This window comes from Harmonia axyridis, chromosome 1, assembly GCF_914767665.1.
Source record: "Harmonia axyridis chromosome 1, icHarAxyr1.1, whole genome shotgun sequence".
NCBI lineage: Eukaryota > Metazoa > Arthropoda > Insecta > Coleoptera > Coccinellidae > Harmonia > Harmonia axyridis.
Window position 1 is genome coordinate 20106745 of NC_059501.1, and position 23407 is coordinate 20130151.

General features: G+C 34.3%; 1 protein-coding gene across 4 annotated transcripts in view; it reads right to left on the bottom strand.

Moving 5' to 3' along the window:
* LOC123678288 (protein TANC2) overlaps positions 1-23407 on the bottom strand; it is a 103672-nt gene that overhangs the window by 7047 nt on the left and 73218 nt on the right. For 2 of the 4 annotated variants that reach the window (XM_045615284.1, XM_045615267.1), the window contains exons 3-5: positions 2139-2324; positions 696-856; positions 28-241 (exon numbers count right to left, since the gene is read on the bottom strand). In XM_045615284.1, the coding sequence (XP_045471240.1) occupies positions 28-241; positions 696-856; positions 2139-2324 (561 nt within the window). Of the gene's footprint in view, positions 1-27; positions 242-695; positions 857-2138; positions 2325-5029; positions 5340-13765; positions 13802-23407 lie in introns of those variants that run through there. The other 2 variants (XM_045615276.1, XM_045615292.1) reach the window with 2 other exon arrangements.

The following is a 23407-nucleotide window of genomic DNA, read 5'->3' on the forward strand; positions in this document are numbered from 1 at the left end:
TAAAATGAAATAGTAAATTTTATTTACCTGACATAGTAGATTCGACTGATTGTCGTTCACTATGACTCTGAGTAATAGAATTCCTTAGTGCCTTAGGACTGAGGAAAAATTTTCTTCGAGATTGTGGTGGTGTTGGACAACTTTGTACCATTACGTTTTGATCTGCACGGAAGCGGGAATTTGAAGGTCTAGTTTTGGGGAGTTTTTCTGGATGAACTGAAGAAAGGTGCTCTTGTTTTACCTGCAAAAAAATAATTGTACTTGTAGCACATTTTTTTGTGATATGATATTTCACCAAGATGCTAATGTATTTGTATGGGAGATTCCTTTCTTCTGGGAATAAATTGATATTCTTAGGAGAAATATTGTTCGAGATGATATAACGCTATCTATTTACAGTTATTGGCATCATGTAATGCTTGCAAACTTTCACTCAATTTTCATTTTTTCTCATCTATTGCAATTATATTTCTAGGAATGGTGAATAGGCGTGGGTACAATTATACTTCTTTAAGTGACTGTTAGACCTCGTGATAAATACATTTAAATAACTTGAATTCAGAATAGAAAGATACCAAGGAATTAATATGTTTACTTAATTCCCAAGTGAAAACAACGATTGGCATGGCTTATTCGAAAATAAACCAATGTACTAGATTTTAAACTTATTTCAATTCTTTTAGGGTATTACTCACCGAAGGAGGCGTAGTGAAATGTCCATTAGTCTTGACCCTGGTTCTGCATGGTATTTTTTCATCAGTCCTGATGTATTGTGGTGTTATTTCGCCATAAAGTGTTATTTGAGATCCTTTTAGATTTATATTGTTAGGGGAAGTGATGCCATCTATTTCATCATCTGGAAAGAAGGGTTATTCATTTAAGTATTGAATGAAGAAAATACGAAAAGAAAAAGAAGTACAATTTCAAGTATGTAATAATATCATACGATATTAATTATTTATCTATCTGGTTAACGTATCAGCAAAAATGCCATCAACATAACCATTGTCAAACAAAAGACTTCCACGATATAACGTAGGAATCATAATCGAAAGCAACCCAAGGAGAATGCATGTCATCAAGAGAGAGTAGCGATATACCGGTTTCACCCTTGTTAGGGATCATCAGTACCGCATAACTCAACCCAAGATGACAAACAAACGATAAGATCATTTTATTTGCCCCACAATAGATTCAAGACCTTAAAGATGGAATTCGTGAAATTATCAAGGACATAGAGCAGCAAATTTACGAAAATTTCATGAAGAGAATATGGTCAAAATAGAACCTCTTCTTGGAAATCCCTTTATAAAAGGTACAATGTAGGTGGATTAGGTTAGGTTAGGATAGGTTATGTTTATTTCCTTTTCTTTGCTCCTCGAGGACATACAGCCGCAAATGTGCGAATTGGTCATGGAAAATTTCATGAAAAGAATAAAAGAATCAAAATGAAAACTTTAATTGGAAAACCCTTTAAAAAAGTCACAATTAAGGTAGATTAGGTTAGGTTAGGTTATGTTTATTTCATTTGTGGAGCATGGAATATGCAGAATAACACCTGGGTTCTATTACACTGAACCACACTCTTTCACTTTACACTTTTCGAAAAAGAAAAAAAACGTTGCGCGAAAGGATTCACACCTGAAAAGTGGGAAGTGAAAAATCAAGAGAAAGTTGCAAAATAGGTTGGTGCAACAGACCCTACAATTGTTCAACGCATATTTTTGAGCAACATCATTATTTTCCAATTTGAAAACTCGGCAAAATGCAAAGTGAAAAGTTGCAAAGTAGTCTGGTGATATAGGCGCAGGATCTTTGTTTCTTTAATTGATGTAAACAAGTTTTTGGGTTTTGTATCTAATAAATCCGTAGTCCATGTTGCCAAATGATGAATCACAAAAAGTGTATTCAGAATTTCAACCTTAAATGCAAAATCCATCAAATAATTAGGTAAAAAACACATTTTTAAACCTTTTGTTTGTTTACATCTTCTAAATATAGTAAAGGAAGTGACCTGCACCTGCGGATCTATCGCGAATAAAATCATTTCTATTGTTGTTATCGTTGCATCATTTCGCAGTTATGAGAATAGTTGCACAATAAAACACCGAGACGTTCAACTCGATAGCGATACACACCTTGGTTATTTACAAAACATAACGGGCAAACTTCGTTGTAGAACATGCAAGAGTAACATCTCTCGTGTCCACAGTTGTCGATCAATCTTCTCTTTTTGCCCTTGTCGAACGGCATATCACAGCTGGGACAGGTCAGTCCGGTGATTGTAGCTTCTTCGCCCAACAGTCTGCGAATGGAGGCCATATCTGAAAGGAAGAAACAGCATTTGAAACCAGAACCTCAATCAAAGTTCGATGTCGGTGTATAAATAAACTAATTTCAATGAAATGGATTCATAAATATTTCAAAAAGACTTATTCTATAGGTAAGTAATTTGGAGTTCATTACTTGCTCTAGAAACCTACAGAGAAGATTCAAGATTCAGCAGGAAGGTGGCGCTTAGTGGGAATTGTCACAGAATTTTTGTTCAATGGTCTCCAATTATAACGAAATTGTGTTGTCTAGTGTGTAGAAACCGGTATTTTCCAATGGGTTCAAGTGGGGAAAAAGAGTGGAGCTTTTTTTGGTGTTAAAAAAATCAGTTCAATTTTCTTTTCATTTGTACGTTATAACCTTCTGCAGAAAAATCGTTAGGTGGCATATGGAGTACCTACTTTTTAAGATGTCTAGAAATAATGGCGTGTCCATTTACTGTTGAAAACGTTTAATATAAAAAAAGCGATTTCGATAGGACCAGCGTTTTGGGATTTCAACTTATTTCCGTTTCGTTTTCTATGGCTTCAACATCAAATTCTGTTGTCGCTTCCTTAGAACATATGGCGATTTTAATGTGACCTAATAAAACACGGTGGCGACAATTCGTTCAAATTGAGCATGAAAATGGCGAACCATATGGCTTACCCATAGAACTTGAATAATGATGGACATTTTTTCATGCAGATATTGTAAGTATGAACTGACTCTTGAGAGGAATATTTTTGTGTAAAACATCCAGCCATTCAGCCCCTGCTGAAAAACATCAATAACAACATGGATAAAATATGATGAAAAATGAGGCAGCCAGTAAACTGGGCCGAATTGCCGCCCCTCAAATAGAGGCGCCTGGAAAGGTCCCTTCACTGTTTCATACCTAACGCCGAAGAAATTAGAAAAGTAGGAATGTTTTTATGTAGACATTCAGGAAGAATCTAACTGATATAGCTAGATCTGCGAAAAAGGTTTCTTAGAAATTTTTGAGCTACATAAAGATAGATATGTGAGCAACATAGAGAATCCTCAAAGAGCAAAGAGTGCTGGCCAATTTTCGCTGGATTAAAACAGTAGGGAGTGCTGCAATTGATAATAATTCACGAAAAAATAAAACATTGACATCTCACAAGATTTTTTTCATAATTATACATATAATCTTTCGCCTAATGGAAAAGATTTGGCAGCCACGTTTTTGCAATTTAACTTCTAGAGACCTAAGACGAAAAACGATGAAATATTAAAAGAAATCATTCACCAGATATGTTTTTCGAAACAGAATTCTCAAATGATTACTTAGTAACCCAATGAATATTGAGATGTTTCACTATACCAAACCTTTTGTATTGAGCCCTTGAATCTTGCGCTTTTAAAAATAAACTTGCGAAGATAACTTTTGTAAACATTGTGCTCCTGGTGCTGGTGATTCACTACACAAATATCTAGATCATTCATGTAATTGAAATATTTAATTCATCAAACCTATTATTATTGAATTGAAATACATATATTTTATTGTCTTGTATATGATATCTACCCACAAAATGGTAGATTTTCTATATTGCTCTGACAATTTCTCTCATTCCAGCAACCATGCCTAACACGTTAAAAAATTTTGGATAATAGTATATTCTAAAACAAGTTGCAGAATGGGCACCTATTCCAACACGAATTTCAAATTCGAAAACGAGCGATCAAGGAGCGAGTGTTGGAATTGCCTTCTGCAACGAGCATTAGACGATATTTTCTCTATTTCAGTCAAGCTTTGTGAAATATTGTCAAAATTTAATTAAAAATTCAAATTATACATCCTAGTGACTTTTGTATTTTATCTTGGCAGTTGGTGTGACTGTGACTGTGACGAAAATTGACAGATTACTCAATTTGAATCGTACGTATCGAATTTAAATAATTTAAAATTACTCATTAAATTCATGAATTATGTCTGACGAAATCGATTTAACACCATCAGAATTAGAAGAAATTGAGAAAAATGCTGCAAATCATTTCACTACATCCAAATTATACATTATATTAACAATTATTGACGTATGTTGAAATTTTATAGGATTGAAAGGCAGTGGAGACAACCACAAAACGAAAAATATAACTGAAAACGATGCTGTAATGAGTTCATTACAGCACTGCTTTTAGAACTGTAATGACCTCATTACGATACTGAAATAGAGAAAATCAATTATTAATTCCCTTTTTGAATATTCATTGTTTATTCGAATTATAAGGTATATATTGAAAGTGTTCTCCCATTCTGAATAAGGAAGGCACCTTTACTGTTAAATGCTTTCGTCTATGAATACGCCAAAAAAGTCTTTCTCGTTATTTTTAGAGACATTCGAGATGTTATGATGGATAATTAGTAGTTCATTGATATTTTTCCCCTTATTCTTTCTACTTGTAAATTAGGTGTCTAACTATTTTTGAGTTAATTACCGAAGTGAGTGTTTTCATTATCGCGAGCAAGATTGGTGGTCTCTTTACTTTTCAGTCTTATTATTTCCGTTAATTAAAAATAAGCTAATGTTGCATTCCTCTTTGTGAAGCATAAATAGCAAATCATGTTAAAAATGAGTAGGAAGTTTCGACATAAATAATTAGAGGAATATTTTACAATTCCTCAATGAATTCTTGGCCTCGCATTCTCAAGACATTTATCTCTAAGGCAATAGAAACTAAAAAGATATACCTTCGATCATATTGAAACCACGTAAAAACAAACACCAGCACGACTGAACACCTCTTCGCTAAAACACAAACCACACTTAACACCGCGACGATTATCTTCGAGATGTCATCTCCATTGACGTACCAGTCTCGCCTCAAAAAAAATCGCAACAGACAGACATCAAAGAATTCCTCTTGTTTCATAACAACATCAGCGGAACAAACAAGAGATATTTCTTGGTATAGGCAGAATGTCCTTCAATATCAACGTCTTTATTTTTGCTTGTATTCCCGGCTATCACTTCCATTTGTTATGAAATACGTGATTTATGGGCCTTGTCTGATTATCCTCTGGGTACCTTGGCTGCGATATAGTATCGTGCAATTATTAATAGCTTATCCGGCGCCATGATCCCGACGCTAACTTGATAACTGCTGATAACAGATCGACGACTCGTTTCAATTTGGAAAGTGTAACGAGCAAACAAACTAGTAACTCGAATTGTTCGTCTGTAAGGGTTCCATACGGGTTCAGGAGTTTCTATAGTTGAAACAATGTCTCGCAATTAGATAAATATGAGCTCTTGAAAAATATCTAAGACTATGTTTGCGTGCAGAAGGATTTAGTCAGGACGTCGAATGTCGGTGAGACGAAATGAAGATATTTGGTGGGCTAAAAAGTGAAGATAGATGGAACTACTACTTATTTTTATTTAGCCCTAAATTTCCAAAGATACGTGTATAAATTTGATAGGTATTGGACTATAAGTTTGTGAGATGTAGCATTTTCGGTGAAGCAACTTATGTTAGTTCGAAAAAATGGAAATAAAGGAATTTCTTGTATTAATGAAGCATTGCTCTCAGCCAAAAAAACTGTTGAAGCTTTATAAACATTATTCGGATTCTGCATCAGGAAAATCAACCGTTGAAAAGTGGTTCGCTAAGATTAAACGATGCGAAATGAGCACCAATGACGATGTAAGCAGTGCATGCCCCAAAAAGGCTGTAACCAACGAAAACATTCAAGTCCACAAAATAATTTTGGATTACCATGCAGTGAATTTGATCTAGAAAGCTGAGACTCTAAAGATATCAAAGGAACGTGCTGGACATATCGTGAATGGATATTTGGGTATGCAAAAGCTCTGTCCAAAGTGGGTGCCGCGCAAGTTTCCAATAGACCAAAAGCAACAACGTTTGATGATTCTGAGCAGGGTTTGGAACTGTTTTATCGTGACAAACCCAAATTTTTGAGACGACATGTAACAATGGATGGAACATGGCTCCATCATTTCACACAAGAATCCAATCGATTGTCAGTCACATGATGTTCACATGATGAATCGACTCCAAAGCGTGGAGAGATGCAACAGTTAGCTGGCAAGGTTGTGGCTTCAGTATTTTTGGATGCGAATAGTATAATATTCATCGACTATCCCGAAAAGGGAAAACACATCCATCATATCCTCCAGATCTGGCCCCCAGTGACTTTTACCTCTTGCTCACTGAAAAGAAATTTAGCGCCGATGATAAGGTGATCGCCGAAACTCAGAAATTTTGAATAAAAATATTAACCGTACTATAAAAATCATATGCAAAATTTGACTGACCGCTAAAATCGTTGTATCGCCCTTGGACGCAACTATTTTGAACAATAAAGTCAAATTGTTTGAAAAGCAAATTTCTATGTTGGCCCATGATGCTTTCAGCCTAACTTTACCACTTTTTTAGCATTTGAAAATGAGATGGATTAAGATTCGAGTTTTCACTAAACATTTATGTAGTAAACCACCACCTTACTGCTATATAACTGTTGTACTGTATGTATTCTTGTGAGATTTGTGAATGGTACTGAATTATATGTGACAGCTCTTCAATGCAGCTCTAGTATATGGATTCTAGACTTTTCTGTCATAATCTTACTGATGGCATTATAGCAAAATTGGTTGGGGGTAATCTATACTTATATCTGAGAAAATTAACAACGTCTGAATTCTCAGACCAATGATGTTTTATTTCATGCTCTCTTGTTCTGTTTCTTTAAAATCGATATAATTTATCTTCCTTGCCTGAAGTCTTACGTTTCCCTTCCATAATGTATTGAATTCATATTATCTAACCTTCAATTCCTATTGTAAATTGTTTTATTTTTTCTACGAACAGGTCTGGAATATAATAAATCTTACTCATCTTATCTAGTGGAATGTTTGCTCTTATAATATCTCCTAGATAAATACTCCATAGGTGTTTGTATAAGACGAATGATGTGTTGTGTATGTAAACCTTTACGTATTGATAAGGGGAAGATATCAATGAATGGGATGTAAATAGAATTCCTGTGAAAGAACAAGCTGGTGACTGGTTCTTCAATACGTACTGCCTCAACAGCTTCCATAGTAACTACATATAGTGTAAATTAGAAGATCCATGTTATTCAGATTGTAGAGTTCAATAGCTACCTACTCATCTAACTTTATCGATGGATAGTTTTTATTGATAATACTGAAGGCGTCTCAAAAACTCTCAGAAACACTGTGGTGAGTAGATATTCATCCATGCAGTAAAAATTCGAGGAAAAAGCTGACGCAACAGGTGCTCTTGAGAACTGTCAATTATAAGTCTATTGAACTGTATGTTGTTGTTGTTGTTGTCGGTTAGATGATGTGTTTTGTTAATACGGAATACATTTTTGAGTGATTATTTTACATATACGAACTAAATTATACTCTAACCCGATCCGAAAATGCGAAGTTAGCACCCACTTTTTCGAAAATGAACATTTTTTTTGCATTCGTTAGTATCTAACTATATGTAACATCAAAATTTTCGTTTGTAACTCAATGATTCTGGTAGAAGAATATCACATTCCGCTGGTGTGCTGACTTACGATAAAATTTTGATGTTACTAACGAGCAAACATAGCTGCAACGAATGCAAAAAGATCTAAAAAGTGAGTGGTAACTTCGCATTTTAGAACTAATATTTTTTCATCATAAGTTAGGTTACGAACAAATACTTTTATGTTACAAAATTCAGTTACTAACAATGGGGCTCTCAAACTGATTTTTTTTTTTTTTTTTAATAGAAAAACTCGAAAAAAAAACGTGAAGTTGGCACCCCAGCGGAATGAGATATTTTTCTACCAGTATCCTTGAGGTACAAATGAAAATTTGTATGTTACAAATAGTTACTAACGAGTTACTACCGAATGCAAAAAAATTCTTCATTTTCGAAAAAGTGGGTGCTAACTTCGCATTTTAGGGGTGATACTTTTTCATTGTACGTTAGCTACAAACAAAAATCTTTATGTTACAGAGAATTACCAACGATGGACTTTCAAACTGAATTTTCTACAAGTATCCTTGAGGTAACGAAAATTTTTGTGTTACGAATAGTTACTAAGGAATGCAAAAAAAAAATTCATTTTCGAAAAGGTGGTTGCTAACTTGACGGACACAAATGAGTCCACATTTTTCCTTTATGTTAAAGAAATTTCAGATTAAAAATAAAACTTGAAATTTCGGGTAGGCATTCCCATTCCTGAAGAATTTGATAAATGGAGAATAAAATCAATTCCTCAATACATATTTAATTCATCTTGAAATTCAATAACACTTCAAGCCAATCGACAAAATTAAGGTTGTGACAGTTTATGCAAATTGTATTTAATATCGTACGTCTAGTGAGTAGTTTTGGTCTATCCTTCGATACATTCCTATAGCCCATATTCATAATGTAATAAATTCAGTAATTTTCACGGCTTCACGACAATGAAACTTGTAATTCTGAGTAGGTATTCCCATTCTTGAAGAATTTAAAAAATCAATTCCTCAATACATATTGAATTCATCTTGAAATTCAATAACACTTCAAGCCAATCGACAAAATTAAGGTTGTGATAGTTTATGCAAATTGTATACATATAATATCGTACGTCTAGTGAGTAGTTTTGGTCTATCCTTCGATACATTCTTATAGCCCATATTCATAATGTAATAAATTCAGTAATTTTCACGGCTTCACGACAATGAAACTTGTAATTCTGAGTAGGTATTCCCATTCTTGAAGAATTTAAAAAATCAATTCCTCAATACATATTTAATTCATCTCGAAATTCAATAACACTTCAAGCCAATCGACAAAATTAAGGTTGTGATAGTTTATGCAAATTGTATACATATAATATCGTACGTCTAGTGAGTAGTTTCGGTCTATCCTTCGATATATTCCTATAGCCCATATTTATAATGTAATAAATTCCGTAATTTTTACGGCATCACTAATTGGTTTTATAACTATAAAATGATAATATTCCGAATACTAATCAACCTGTATCTTGCATTTCCGTTTAAACCATTTAGGTTTCGTGTTGCATTCAGCAGTTATACTCGTATTGATCGTTTATCGAATTACCATAAAAATGAAAAGCGTTTTCAGATCGCATTAAGAAACGAACCTATAGGATGATTTGTATACACTAAATTGGATTTCGAAATAATTACTTGATATGTATCGAAGGATGAGTTATAGCGTCACGAACCAACACTTATTCTACTAAAAAACACGGTATGATCGCACTCCTAATCGATGTAGCATGATTTAGTACAAGATCCATGCTGGTCTCTCGGAATATCGATGGCTATTTTTGTATATGTATATTTTCCTAGATACTCTTCTATTGGGAATGGGAACTAAAGAAGTTATATACATTTTTTTTGAAGCAAAATCATCGATAACATGAAATTAAACTATGCCTTATTTCAAGAAAACAACGATAATTGATCATGGAAATATCTTCGATTTAATGGACTGTATAAAAATACAAAATAAAACCATTTTAACCAGCGCAGGAATTATTATTTTATTTATAATTTTATACAGTCCATTAAATCGTAAATATTTCCAGATCATTTAAAAATTCGGGACTGACTTGGTAGTGAAAATTTTGCACTCACAGTTCGCAAAACTAAAGTATTTTTTGATCGTCGAGAATAACCTTATTGAACGGCAATAAGGAAACTTGTAGAAAAATTTGAGCTTTTGGGGCTAGTTTGCGATGTGGAGACTGTGTACGTCACTCAAGAACAACTGAGAAAATTGCCTCCAGTGTTTCTAGAGCTGCGACCTGTCGCCTTTCCTTTTTAACTTGTATTCGATGGCTATATTCAAGCAATCACTGGTGGAGGCCCAGGATGGAATAGTAGTTAACGGAAACATAATTGATAACCTAAGATAAGCAGAAAGCCTGCAAGAGCTTCAGAATATTATAAATTACATTGTTCATCACAGTGAAAAGTTCTTATCTCAATGTGTCCAAAACCAAGATTCTTCTTTTTCCAAAATCCCCATACAATTACATGTGAATTGACAACCAATTAAACAAGCCACAATAACAAAATATCTAGGGACCAATATCAACAGGCGGTGCATCACGAACGAAATATATTCCAGGATTGAACAGGCAAGGAGGGCATTCATGGGCTTGAAGTCATTTTTGCCAGATCAGACCTCAACCTGATGCTCAGAACTCGAATGGCCAGGTGTTATGTTTTCTCGATCTTGATCTATGATGCATGAGCTGGATGATGGACGCGCAAACAGAAAAGAAAGTGGAGGCCTTCGAGATGTATATGTACCTGAAGGTTCTCAGGAGGTGGTTTGGCCGTTCATCAGCGGAGATCTTTCGCGCTGCTGTTTCCAGGACTACGATTGCCTTTTGGATCGCCGACCTTCGGAAGGGTGGGCGCACTAATAAGAAGAAGTGTTGCACTGCGACCTAATGGTCTATTGTGCCCCCCCATCACATTATGTGATCTACAGCTTGCCTTCTAGTTCCAGAATTCTAATGAACTCTAGTATCTGGTATGGCTCCAAGGAGACTCACTTCTACAAATTTCTTGTCCAAAGAAGATTTTGTGTTGGCTAGTGATGAGGCATTCCGTCACCAGGTGATCCGGAGCTTCTCCTTCCACTCAACAGAATCCACACTAGTTGTTTTCTGCTAGACTCATTCTCATAAGATGCTTCCTGAACCGGCAATACCCTGTAAGGGATCCAGTGAGAAGATGTGATCATTCTTGCTAAACTTAGATACTTCTTAGGTCCGAAAGTGTCAAAGTTTCGAAGAAACTTTTTGGAATGATCCAATCAAGGAAGATTCAGCCAGAGTGTTTCTATGACAGGTTCTGGATCAATGAAAGAAGTTTGGGCCTCTTTTCTGACAAGTGTGTTGGCCTCTACATTTCCTTTAATTCCCGAGTGACTGGAGATCCAGACTTTAAAGACCTCACTATTTTTATCGTTTCATTAAATTTTCTCCGGCACTCCAATAATATCTAGAGCCTGTTACATACAAGCATGTTAGTCGACCAACTTGGCTTGAATAGATTAAATTGAGAGACTTTCATGAGAATGTGTAGCGGAAGTTTGAGCTTGAGTTGGGCTTGAAGGAATTCGGACAAAATCGATTGTATACAGTCTTGCTGGCAGACAGAGGTATTGAATAGTATTTTGTTGTCTTGTGACTGTTAAAAAGACTGATTTTAGAAGTTCATCAAGAGATTTTTTAACGGAGTTTATTGAGATCTACTTCGTAGAAATTTCTTTGAGAAATCGAAGAGAAGCAGTTAATCTTTCGTGAGGATTTATTACAGTCCTCATTATGGCGTCTTTTTTTCAATTAATGCTTTGCAACATATAGTACCTAATTCCTCATATGTGCCGACATTCATTCAAAGATAGTTCAATTAATCGCGCCGGGGTCCCAGTCACAAATCTTCTAATAAATGAATTTGTGAATACTTCTCCATTTCCTGTAACCAATCTTCTGTCCACCGTTACCGTTTTTTGGATTTTGATTCGCCATACAATTCAACAGCTGTAGCAATAAGTATCTCGTCAGACACTATTACTGTACACTACCGAACAAAGTACAGAAGTCGTTGTAGAAGTCATCAAATAAATTGGTACATGTAGAGATCGCAGCGAACAACATACTCGGCTGACTTTGCTTGACATGCCAAGTTGGCCGACTTGTATAAGGTATGTAGCAGGCGTTAGAATTGATGATATTTGAGTCCGAATTCCAGATAAATACCTCAGTATGAAAAATTATCTTCTCAGACAATCTATTCACTTTACTACAACCTACAAGCAAGGTATATCACCCAAGAAGCATTAATTCCCTGATTAGTAACACCAGTCAGAGGTAAAATTAAACTCTTTAATTCCGAATTCAACTTCATCTTCTTCTGTGAGATTTTCGTTTTATAATTCAACAGATGCGATTAATGATGATTCTCAATCATCATTCAAAATGCTTGGCATGATGGATCAATACAGCGAAACTAATTCATCGCATTATCCAGAAATTGTGAATAATTACCACACTGTATGGCGAGTGTACGTAGTGACCGGTTTTAATTCAAAACTTGACCTTTGGATGTCGCCACTACAGCGTTCTTCGTTATCAGTTCAGTCGATGCGTGACATCCGTATGGCTGATTATGTTTGAGCAAACATGGAGGAACGTTTTAAAATCAAACTGCAGGAAATGATGGACAAGAAGGGACACAACAGCATTCGTCTCACTAGAGAAAAATACCATATGTTATTGTTGAAGATAAAAGAAGCAAAGATGAAGAAATTCGGCAAGACACCTTCAGATTATCAGAGACTTAAGCGATACGATGTAACTACAATAAACGGCGATGAAAGGATAATCTGCCCCAGAAGTCTTAAAGGCCACAACTTGAGATACTTTGTGCATACCGATGAAGTTTTTCATTTTATTTCCAAGGCACATTTAGCTATTGGACATGGTGGAAGAGCTAAAATGGTGAAGGAGGTACAGAAGAAAATTAAGAATATAACATCTGAGGAAATTGCGCTTTTCTTGAGTCTATGTGAGATTTGCAGTAAAAGGTCCAAATTGCCCAGGAAAGACTCTGAAAAGGCTCTGAAAGAATGGACGAAGAAGAAAGTACATCGACGTGTCGAATAGATTTAGTAAACGTACATTTCCAATCAGATGGTCCTCACAAATTCATCCTGATTTATCAAGACTGTGCTACAAGATTCGTTCAGTTACGCGCCTTGTCAGCCGACTCACCAAAAGAAATCGCTGAAGAATTAATTAATATTTTCACCATCTTCAAAGCCCCTGGCATAATACAAAGTACTTTTACATGGGAAATGAACAATAAAATTATTGAAGAATTGCATTCGTCGTGGAAGAACCTAGATATATCGTTCTGTGTGCCTGAAGGCGAAGAAGATATAAGACAAAGGAATGAAGATATCGAAGGCATGCTCATTGATTGGTTAGAAGAGAATATGACTGACAAATGGTCCAGAGGTTAACGGTTTGTTCAATTGATGCTGAATGAAAAGTGTAATCCAAGTCTCAAATGTAGTGCTTTTGACGCAATGTTCAAGAAGCAATCTAAGTTTGTTCCGAGTACCCAGAGTAATCAAAATATTTGCAACTCAATGGAAGATAGGTATGGATATGTTAAAATGGAAAAAAAACTATGATGATGGAAGTGACTTCCACAAAGATTAAATTATATAAACATGAATTCATGTATATACACTTACGGATTCATTGACTTTGAAGTAAATGAGATGAAGATAATCTATTTATGTGATATTAATAATTTATAATTTTTCTTGTTTGAGCTATTTCATTGTAATATTTTTATTCGTTAAATTCGATTCTATTTTCAATTATATAGCTACATATTTATTATACACTCACCACCAATTTTTTGTGAATTCACTGGGAGAGTCATACCTGAAAAAAATTAAGATTTATTAGATTATAGAATCAAAATTTCATATGGCTTCAATGTGATCATTTGTAAATATATATAATTATATTCAAATATATCTAAATTCAAAGAAAACGTGTATCATAACGAAATAAATTCAATATAACCGGAATTCTATCATTGGATTTGGGGATCGAGGGCACTATTATGGTATAATTTGTTGCAGGACCACCACGAGACATTGAAGACAATTGAAGAATATATCTCTCAGTTATGGATAACTAAAATTCATTCAATTCTGAATGATCATGTAAACGCTAAAAAGAAGGAAAATATTCTTTTGGAAATTTAACAGCCTATATCTTTTCATCTGAGCCGAAACTGTAATAATGGTGAACGTAAAAAGTGACAAAAGTGTTTTATTTTATGGGAGGAATGTATGTTTAAATTTAATGTACAACTATAGGGTGTTTTTTTTTTCGAGGTATATAACTTTAGGTTATTACTGTTCAAGATGGCGACCGATTTAACAGCTGTCAAGTGATTTATTCTCAGTTTGGTTTGGCAATTCATCATGAATAGAATCACGCCTGAACAATGCTTGCAAATAGTGCAATTTTATTTCGAAAATAATGGTTCTGTGCGGAATACGTATCGCGTACTACGTCCATTTTATTTTGTTTAGCGATGAAGCGCACTTCTGGTTGAATTTCTACGTCAACAAACAAAACTGCCGCATTTGGAGTGAAGCTAATCCTCAAGTGTATGTCGAAACACCGTTACATCCAGAAAAACTCACTGTTTGGTGCGCTTTATGGGCTGGTGGAATCATTGGTCTGTACTTCTTCAAAAACGATGATGACCAGAACGTTACCGTCAATGGTGATCGGTATAGAGCCATGAATACTATTTTTTTCATTCCTGAATTGAACAACCATGATGTCCAGGAGCTGTGGTTCTAACAAGATGGCGCAACATGTCACACAGCTCATGTCACAATTGATTTATTGAAAGACACGTTTGGTGACCGCCTAATTTCACGTTTTGGACCTGTGAATTGGGCTCCAAGATCTTGTGATTTAACACTGCTAGACTACTTTCTGTAGGGCTATGTAAAGTCTTTGGTCTATGCGGATAAGCCACAAACCCTTGACCATTTGGAAGACAACATTCGCCGTGTTATTGCCGATATACGTCCACAAATGTTGGAAAAAGTCATCAAAAATTGGACGTCCAGATTGGACAACATCCGAGCCAGCCGTGGCGGACATATGCCAGAATAATATTCAAAATGTCAATGCCACAAGATTGTCTTGCGGATAAATGAAATTCATGTCAATCGAATAATCCATCGTTGTTTTATTGCAATTCAAAGTTCTATAGCTCCAAAAAAAACACCCTTTAGAACAACAAGACTCACCCTGTATAATGTAATGGCATATATCGATAAAGAGGAATTACAAATTTGATCAAACGTGCAGAAGCTGTCCTTTCTTCATTTTTTTAATCGTATAATATTGTGAAAGTATTATTTAGACATAAGGTATTTCATTGATTAACGCTGAAAGGTTTTAAGCCTGTTTTATGCATCCTTACTCGAAGAGAATACGCTGTTTGGCAGACGGGGCCATTAAATCTGCAACAACCAGATAAAAGTCTCTCAACTTGTTTGGGGCGAATACGGTTTGACCAAGCGAGGTCGATGACGTCTTCTGCAACTGCTGCAATGAATGCGCAAAATATTGAAATTAACACCTACTACATTCTTAATTTCTACGAGTACGTTTGCCGCAATTTTCCCGACTGTTTCCTTTCTCCCTCATTATAATAATCAATTCTATTACGTATAATTACTGATAATACAGTTAGGCAATTTCGGAAAGCAACTTAATACTTGTTATTCATATTTTATTGGAGTATGAGTTAAATGGTTAATGCCTACGCTCTTTCTTCGGCTTTATACGTGCTGTAACTTCCAGTTAATAAAAAAATGATGTAAGGAGTTTGTCTCGATATAGTGAACATTGAATCCGGCATTGAGAGGTGGTTCTATGGTATAATGAGATTTGGATTCTTAATGGATTTTTTAATCGGTTCTTTTTATAGTGCATTGAATGCCGATGTACAGTTACTCCCTATAATTCTTTTTTTTCTCTTTTAGGTTATCGTATTATGCAAGTTGAAGGACCAGTACATAATCTCCTCTTATCCGATTTTGTTTATATTTAAGACTTACTAATGTTGTCATATTGGAAAGTTTCAGGGAGGCATCACAAATATAGGCAGGATATGAAATCGAGGAATCAGTTATACAGGTATTTGTTGAAATATTGTACGAACAAACAAAGCTGATAACGAGATTTATCAAAAGAGAATTACGACATGAAAATCAATATTTTTTCCATATGCTTAAAATTGAAAAAAAAACAGAAGAAGGGACAGATAATTGCTGATAAGAACAAAATTGAATCTAGTGCAGAGGATATTTAGATTCTGGATAGATAGCACATTGAAGACACCTTTAATATGAATGTAACTAAGACGTCACTCAATGAGTCATGATTTTCATCCATTTGTGACGCTGATGTTTTTTGTTTTGAAAAATGTATAAAAAAGAGTAAGAGAAAAGTTATTGAAAAGTAAGAGTTGACTATAATGATGCATAAATTCGAATGTTCTAGGAAAAATGTGTTTTAATTGTTATAAGACCTGGGACTAATTGAGTCAAATGTTATTCACCTTTTATTTGGAGGTCAATAATTGAATAGCATGAATAAAATATTTATGTCTCACTTTATTATTTCATAATTAGTTTCATATCTGCATTCTATAATTGTTTACATTAGTATTAATTAGAAGAATTCTCTTCTTTTAATTTCAAATTTTTATTGTATAGTTTGGACGTTTCAATTTTGACTTCCTTAATCAGTTTGTATGTTGAATCATATTCATTCAAAATTCAAGTTGAAAATAAAAAAAAAATTGAAATACTTGAGAGTATAAACAAACAATTGCCTTATACCAAAGCGTTTGTTTCCATTATTATTTTCTTTTGTAGAAATTTTTTTGCTGTATGCAGTTATTGAAGTGAATCAATTATCATCTATGATATTATTTTATTGTAAAGACTAATTGAATTTATTACATATTCATTGTAGCAATCTCTTGGACATTATAATTCGGAAGCTCTGAATGTTTGCAGTTTTCAATTAATTTTCTTAAGTATTTGTTATAGAAAATGTCGAAATAATCATCAAAACACTACACGTAAAGAAACGAAAACGAAAATACCTGCAAAAAAATTGAACTGAAGGTTTGTGAACACACATAAATTTCAATATTTCTTATAATAATAAAACAAGAATAGAAAATTAAAGATTAAATTTCAACATTTTATCCAGATTTTCAGACATTCGGTTATGATCTGGCGCCACTATAAATAAATCTAATGGTGTTTTTGTTTGGTAGAGGAACTCTCCACAAAGGCAAAACATGATACCCTCGGTAGGTCAGTGAAAAGCGGAACCATTCATTCAAAGAAAGTGTCAAAATTGAGTCATCGAAAGGTACTACCCCGAAAAATACCCTATTCCATAAATCACAGAGTAGGGCAGGTAATATAGAACTCACGAAGTCGTAAACGCATACTTCATTCGAGATCATTTAGGTATGATAGTATGTTTGTATGCTATTCAAAAATAGGTATTTTCTTTCAGAAAAAAATATAGGGTTTTCTATAACATAATTCCAGAAGCTTTCAATTATTTCAATCTCTGGCAAAATATTTCATATAAATGAGAAGACACGGACTGCAAATTTCATAGAAACTGAAAGGGAATTGCATTGAATACGTTGATAATATAAAAGAAGAGGGTTTTACTTCGATTAACTGTCATTGTATAAAGACAATGAGTCAAGAGTGATGTGGAGAAATTAGAGTTGATTTTCTGTGAGTGTAAGTAGCACTAGCTTGTACTATATTCTTCCCAGATTAGAAGTATGTGAACAAATGTAAGTGATATGGTACAAGCTAAGCGCTACTTGTTTTCACAGAAAATCAACTCAAATTTCTCCACAGCACTCTCAACCACGAATTTTAATGAACACTCGTTATTTATATTTGGTTTATTCTATTTGAAATTATTATATTTGTATTTTTTCAATGTTGCCAGTTCTTAACAAGAAGAAAAGCAAATAAATCTAACGCAACTTTTGGGCTGGTTCTCCAGCAAATCTATTGAATTTTTGTATTGAGTTCATAGTCGTCAAATTTAAAATTGCCTTCACTGTTATAATCCAAATAAGGGATAATTTCTCACTGATCTAAAGCACGTGTTCTTGAATTTCAAATAATAAACTGTCCTTCAAAGATAATTTTTATGAAGTCTGATAAAATTAAGACGTTGAAAGGTATCCTGAAAATAAGCAGCTATTGCAGGAAGCCTTCTTGATAATCTCAATAATAAGAGCAAAATTACCTGGTTACACTCCGCATGATAACTACCAATGTTGTAGCAACTTTTTATCTCAACGAGTCAGTAATCATTAAATCAACTGATTAAGCACTTGTCGCTACAATCTAAATCCGGATGTAAATCTATTGAGAACGTATCGATAAGTAAGGAAAATATCGATGCTATAAAATATTTAAATCCATACTTTTTTCCAGCATGATCAAGAATAACGACTCTATACGTGGTAATTCTGCAAGTTATAACACTGCTGCATGTAACAAGCACTTAGAAACGAAAACCATCTGCAGTATGAATGTTCACAAAAGCCTTTTCTCTAGGAAAAACACCTCAGGTAAATTCGAAGAATTGGCAAAAAAAACTTTATTCTTTTAATTCATTTGGCACATAGAGTTATAGACATCGATAGAGGAAGTATACGCAATTTTTACATGTCCCTAACATCATTAGATTACGTTGTCGGATTGTGATATATTTTCGAATCCACAATTTTACTATATCGTTATGAATGTGTATTATATTAAATGAAATATAATTATTTGGGTTATTCCTGATTAAGTAAGCAAATTTGAACAATGGGAATCCGTTATTTTTCCTAAATGTCGAATTTATAAAAAGCAGAATATTTATTATTTTCTGTATACCTGCTGAAATCCAAGGTTGGGCAACTTTTGCTCTCTTAGTGTCATCGGTTGTTTCCCGTCGTTTAGCGCGCTTGAAGTTTGTTTTCTGAATTTCTGATATATTTAGGTGCTTATTGCAATATATTTTGTGTTAATATGAAACTTGGATTCACTATGGTAGATACATAATAAGTCCATTCTCTGTCTGTGGGGAAACTCGCGAATTGAGTGAATTATCGTATCACTGATGTTTTAATTTCCGCGCGCTTCATGTCAAATTTGATAGTTCATGTTGGGGACAAAATTTGCTTACTGAAAATTACATATGCCCCCTCTATCTATGTTAATTACTTTGAGATTTAGCTGCTGCTGGTTTATATGAAATAATGTCGCCTAATGAGCTCAAACTTCAACATTATGAACTGATATTAATAAAGTCAGTAAAATACTATTTTCCTTCGATTATGCCATTGAAGGTTTCCATGAATGAAATGAATGAAAACATCAAGCTCATCTCTTCGTAATCATTATCGTAATGGCTTGTGATGTGAACAATAAAAGCAAAAGCTCTCATTCATCATTTTGTTGTTGTACTACGCAATAACATTATCGTAGTCATTGAATTGAGTCTCTTCAACAACATAAACTACATAAACTGATAAAAATTTGTGAATGAACGAAAAAATCAATAGGTAGTCGACAAATTTATAGGACTTGTTACCAGATAGGTACTAATGGACAGGTTTAATACACCAGCCCTTGTTATTTTTTGTATATTTCAATTCCTGAATGGTGGATAATCGAAAATGGAATTGAATCCTATCGATGAATGAAGGAAAAGAGTTATTAAATGACCGTCTATGACGTTGGTGATAAAATGAATCCTCGCTATGAATAAATATACAGTTATGAGAGAAAGTTTAATTGCCTCTAATTTATTATGACCGTTATTGATGATAGTAGTTATGTTGAATTGGCCACTTCGTATGTCACTTTGTGTGGATTGCAAAATTCGATATTTTATTGAGAGCAATATGAATAATCTGAATCGAATTTTATGAACTTTTTGAGAATATTGAAGCATATTTGCCAATAAAATGTAGATTCATTGATGAATTTATAGTTGTTTTGGTAATCGGACATTTTAAAGCTTTATGCAAAATTTCGTTTTGATCGCTTCAACAGACTCATAGAAAATTCAAGAAGAATTTAAAAAAGAAGGAAAGCACTGAAGTGAAGTCGTGAGCTTTTAAGTTCGCTTTTATTGTTGCGCCGATTGCAACTTTGGAGATCACATATAACAATCATTTATTGATCCTTTAAGACCATGAAGTCCAGAATGAGGATGAATGCAAGTCAAATCCATAAACAAGAAGAGGCAGAAAATAAAATCATAAAAACAAAGGTACCAAAACAGAAATTGAATAAGATCATGACTTATCATAATAATAAGTTATTATCATTCAAATATCCACTTAAAGATTAGTTACAATTTTTATATGCTGCCAATATGTGACTTGGTATTGTTGAGTCATGCATATGTGGAGTATAGAAAGTACATATATATGATATTCATTGAATGAAGAAGAAGTCTTGATATTGGTCTAGACTTATATCAACATTTCGTGAATATACAGAGGCAAATGATAAAAATTACAGTTTTTTTGAACAAGATCTACATGATGTTCGACTGTTAACTTCACAAATGTATCTAATTTCTTTATTCTGCAGTTTGACAACTTTATCCACACATGGATGGGATCCCCAAAACACCAATGTATATGTGATTCTAGATACTATGATAATATTACCTACATATTTCATTATTATAGTTTTGAGAAGGCATCATAACACAGATGACAATAATTGTGGACATGTTGTAGATATGATATTGTCAATTCAAATTAGATTCAATAGTAACAACAACAACAAATTTCTTCAAATTCATGGAATGAGAATTAATTCTCTTCTTATTGCAATGGTGGAGAGTATTTTTCAATGAAAATTTTTTATTTATATTAAAATAGCTCCTTATTTGCGAACCAATTAGAACTTCTCGACAAGTTATAATGTGGTACAGTCAAAGCATCACTGATTTTTCAGTACACAAAAGTGTACACGCAAATATTACTAAATCCATTGGATGAGCAATGACATTAGAAATGTCGTTTTTAAATACCAGAAGAGCAATGGACCCAGTATAGATCCATGGGGTACACCATACCTACTCAATATCGAGTACAGATGAACTTACACTCAATGATAATGACATTGCAAAATACTAAGTAAGCATCTTGAAGCGTAGAGCGAGAAAAATTAATAACGAACTGAATGAAAAGCTTCGAGGAAAGATCTACCTTATAAGCCACAATTTCAAACTTCCTCAAACAATTTGCAATAAGTCGAGTTATAAGAAACAATAAATCTTTTCGGGCATTTTGTTCTAGTTTATGGCCTCAATTTAATTCAATTCTGTCGCTATCCCCACAGAAAAATTATGACGCCCAGAAGTCGTCATCCAACCGTTGAAACGAAATAAGATTATAAATATTTTCATAACACGTCAAGACGTGAAGAATGTCCCGAGATACGACCGTAAACCACCTCTGTTTCCCTCAGAACATAAACAACACCTGATCGTGGGAATATGACACTTTTTCCCACTATTTCGAGTTCCCTCGGATGAAGTCAACTTGCACTAATGCCCCCCGAAAGAAATAGGGAGAAAAAAAAGGTTCACCTGTCGGAAAGCAGATCGAAATCTTCATAAGGCGGACACTGCTTTGTCTAGTCTGGCTCATCCTGCGAAGAACTCAACGGCCAGACGTAATTTAGAACAATGGACCGGTCAGGTAGTGGTAGAACAGGTAGGTATGAAAAACTCAACGGAATGCCTGTATAATTTCCGACATGCTCGAGATGTTTTCATTGTCTGGCGATATTTACTTTCAATTATCTTGCGAGAGTTAGTCGCGATTGTTTGGCTTATTCGACATGACTTCACATGAGGCTTGATTTTTCATTGAAATTGTGCGGTTTCGGTTCCGGAAGTTTGACCTGATACAAGGTTATTTGAAAGAAAGTTTTAATTTGGTGAAAAAATTAATGTTAGCCGCCTACGTTTTCCAATAAGAGATTTAATTTTGAATCGCCCGCTATCTGGGCAGTTACCAATTTTGAAGCTGTCATCTTTTGGTATTCGACAAGTAAAATTACGCCATTACTAACATGGATCGACACGCTTCAAAAGCGCAATGAAATTGTTGAAATTCACAACAAAAATGATGAAAAAGTTCTCAAAACTAAAGCAATTTCGGATTGACACCTTCTTGGCTGACAATAGTGGAATTGGTGGAAAAGTTTGAGCTATTGGGAAATGTTCCGATGAAATCAAAAGTGTCGACGACAAACAAGTAGTATTTATGAATTTGTGTCGAGATAGATAGAATTCGATCTTGCGTAAATTCATTTGAAATGAATTTTAAAATCTTGACGATGAATTTCTCAAATTATTCAAACCACCCTTGAGAGAATTAGAAGTAGAGTTTCTGCTCGACAATTGTCACTGATAAGTAGTGGTAAATTGCAACCTTACAATTTAGTAAGTACTAATTTCAATGTAATTGACAAATCAAATCTCAGTTAATGAAATTGTCTTGGATAAGTAGAGAACCCTACTTGCAATGATGGCTCTTATTTCCTCTAAAAAAATGTCGACCACAATCTACTAATAGACAAGATGGAGAATCTTGGTATCCGTGGTTCGCTTCAGAGATGGATTCAATCTTACATCTCTGGGCGTCGGCAATATGTAACACTGGTAAATTTGCGGAGTGATCAATAGCCTTCATGTAAGTCTGATTATCTTCGTGTTACTCTGGGTGTCCCTCAGGGATCTGTTGTTGGTCCGGTTTAATTTATGATATTACTAAATGATATCGTGGTTTTTGATTCCTCTGTGAACTTTACATTTTATGTGGATGATACCTATATCTCAGCATCAGGTGCAAAAGAAAAGAGGTCTTCCTGAGTGCGCTCGGCCAATTATATCTCAATTTTGAGAAAGCTATCGTTATCGCCTTGTGATACAATCTACTGAAAAACGATATTATCTAAATGAAAACCTTAGCATTCTCGAATTCTTGAATTTTTTTCGATGGCTTAACTGGTAAACTTTGTAACTGTTGTCAATTCAAGAAGGATATTCTGTGCGACAGACATCTCGTGTTTTCGGTGTAAATTTGATTCGAGAGACCTCACAGAAGAAGCCCATAATGTTCATTAAGTATTCCGAACATTTAAATAAAGATTCCATCAATTGGTTGTCTCAATTCCTCAACAGCCTTGAAATCATTCAATATACTACAATTGAATATAAATGTAGTACAACATTAAAAAATCATACCAGCACAACAATCGCAATTAAAATCGATAGCCACAATAAATCCAGCCATTTGTTTATAGAGATCCTACTTCTCCTAAACTTAATTGCTCTCCAATGTGTTCACTGATTTGGGCCAACTGATACCACAAT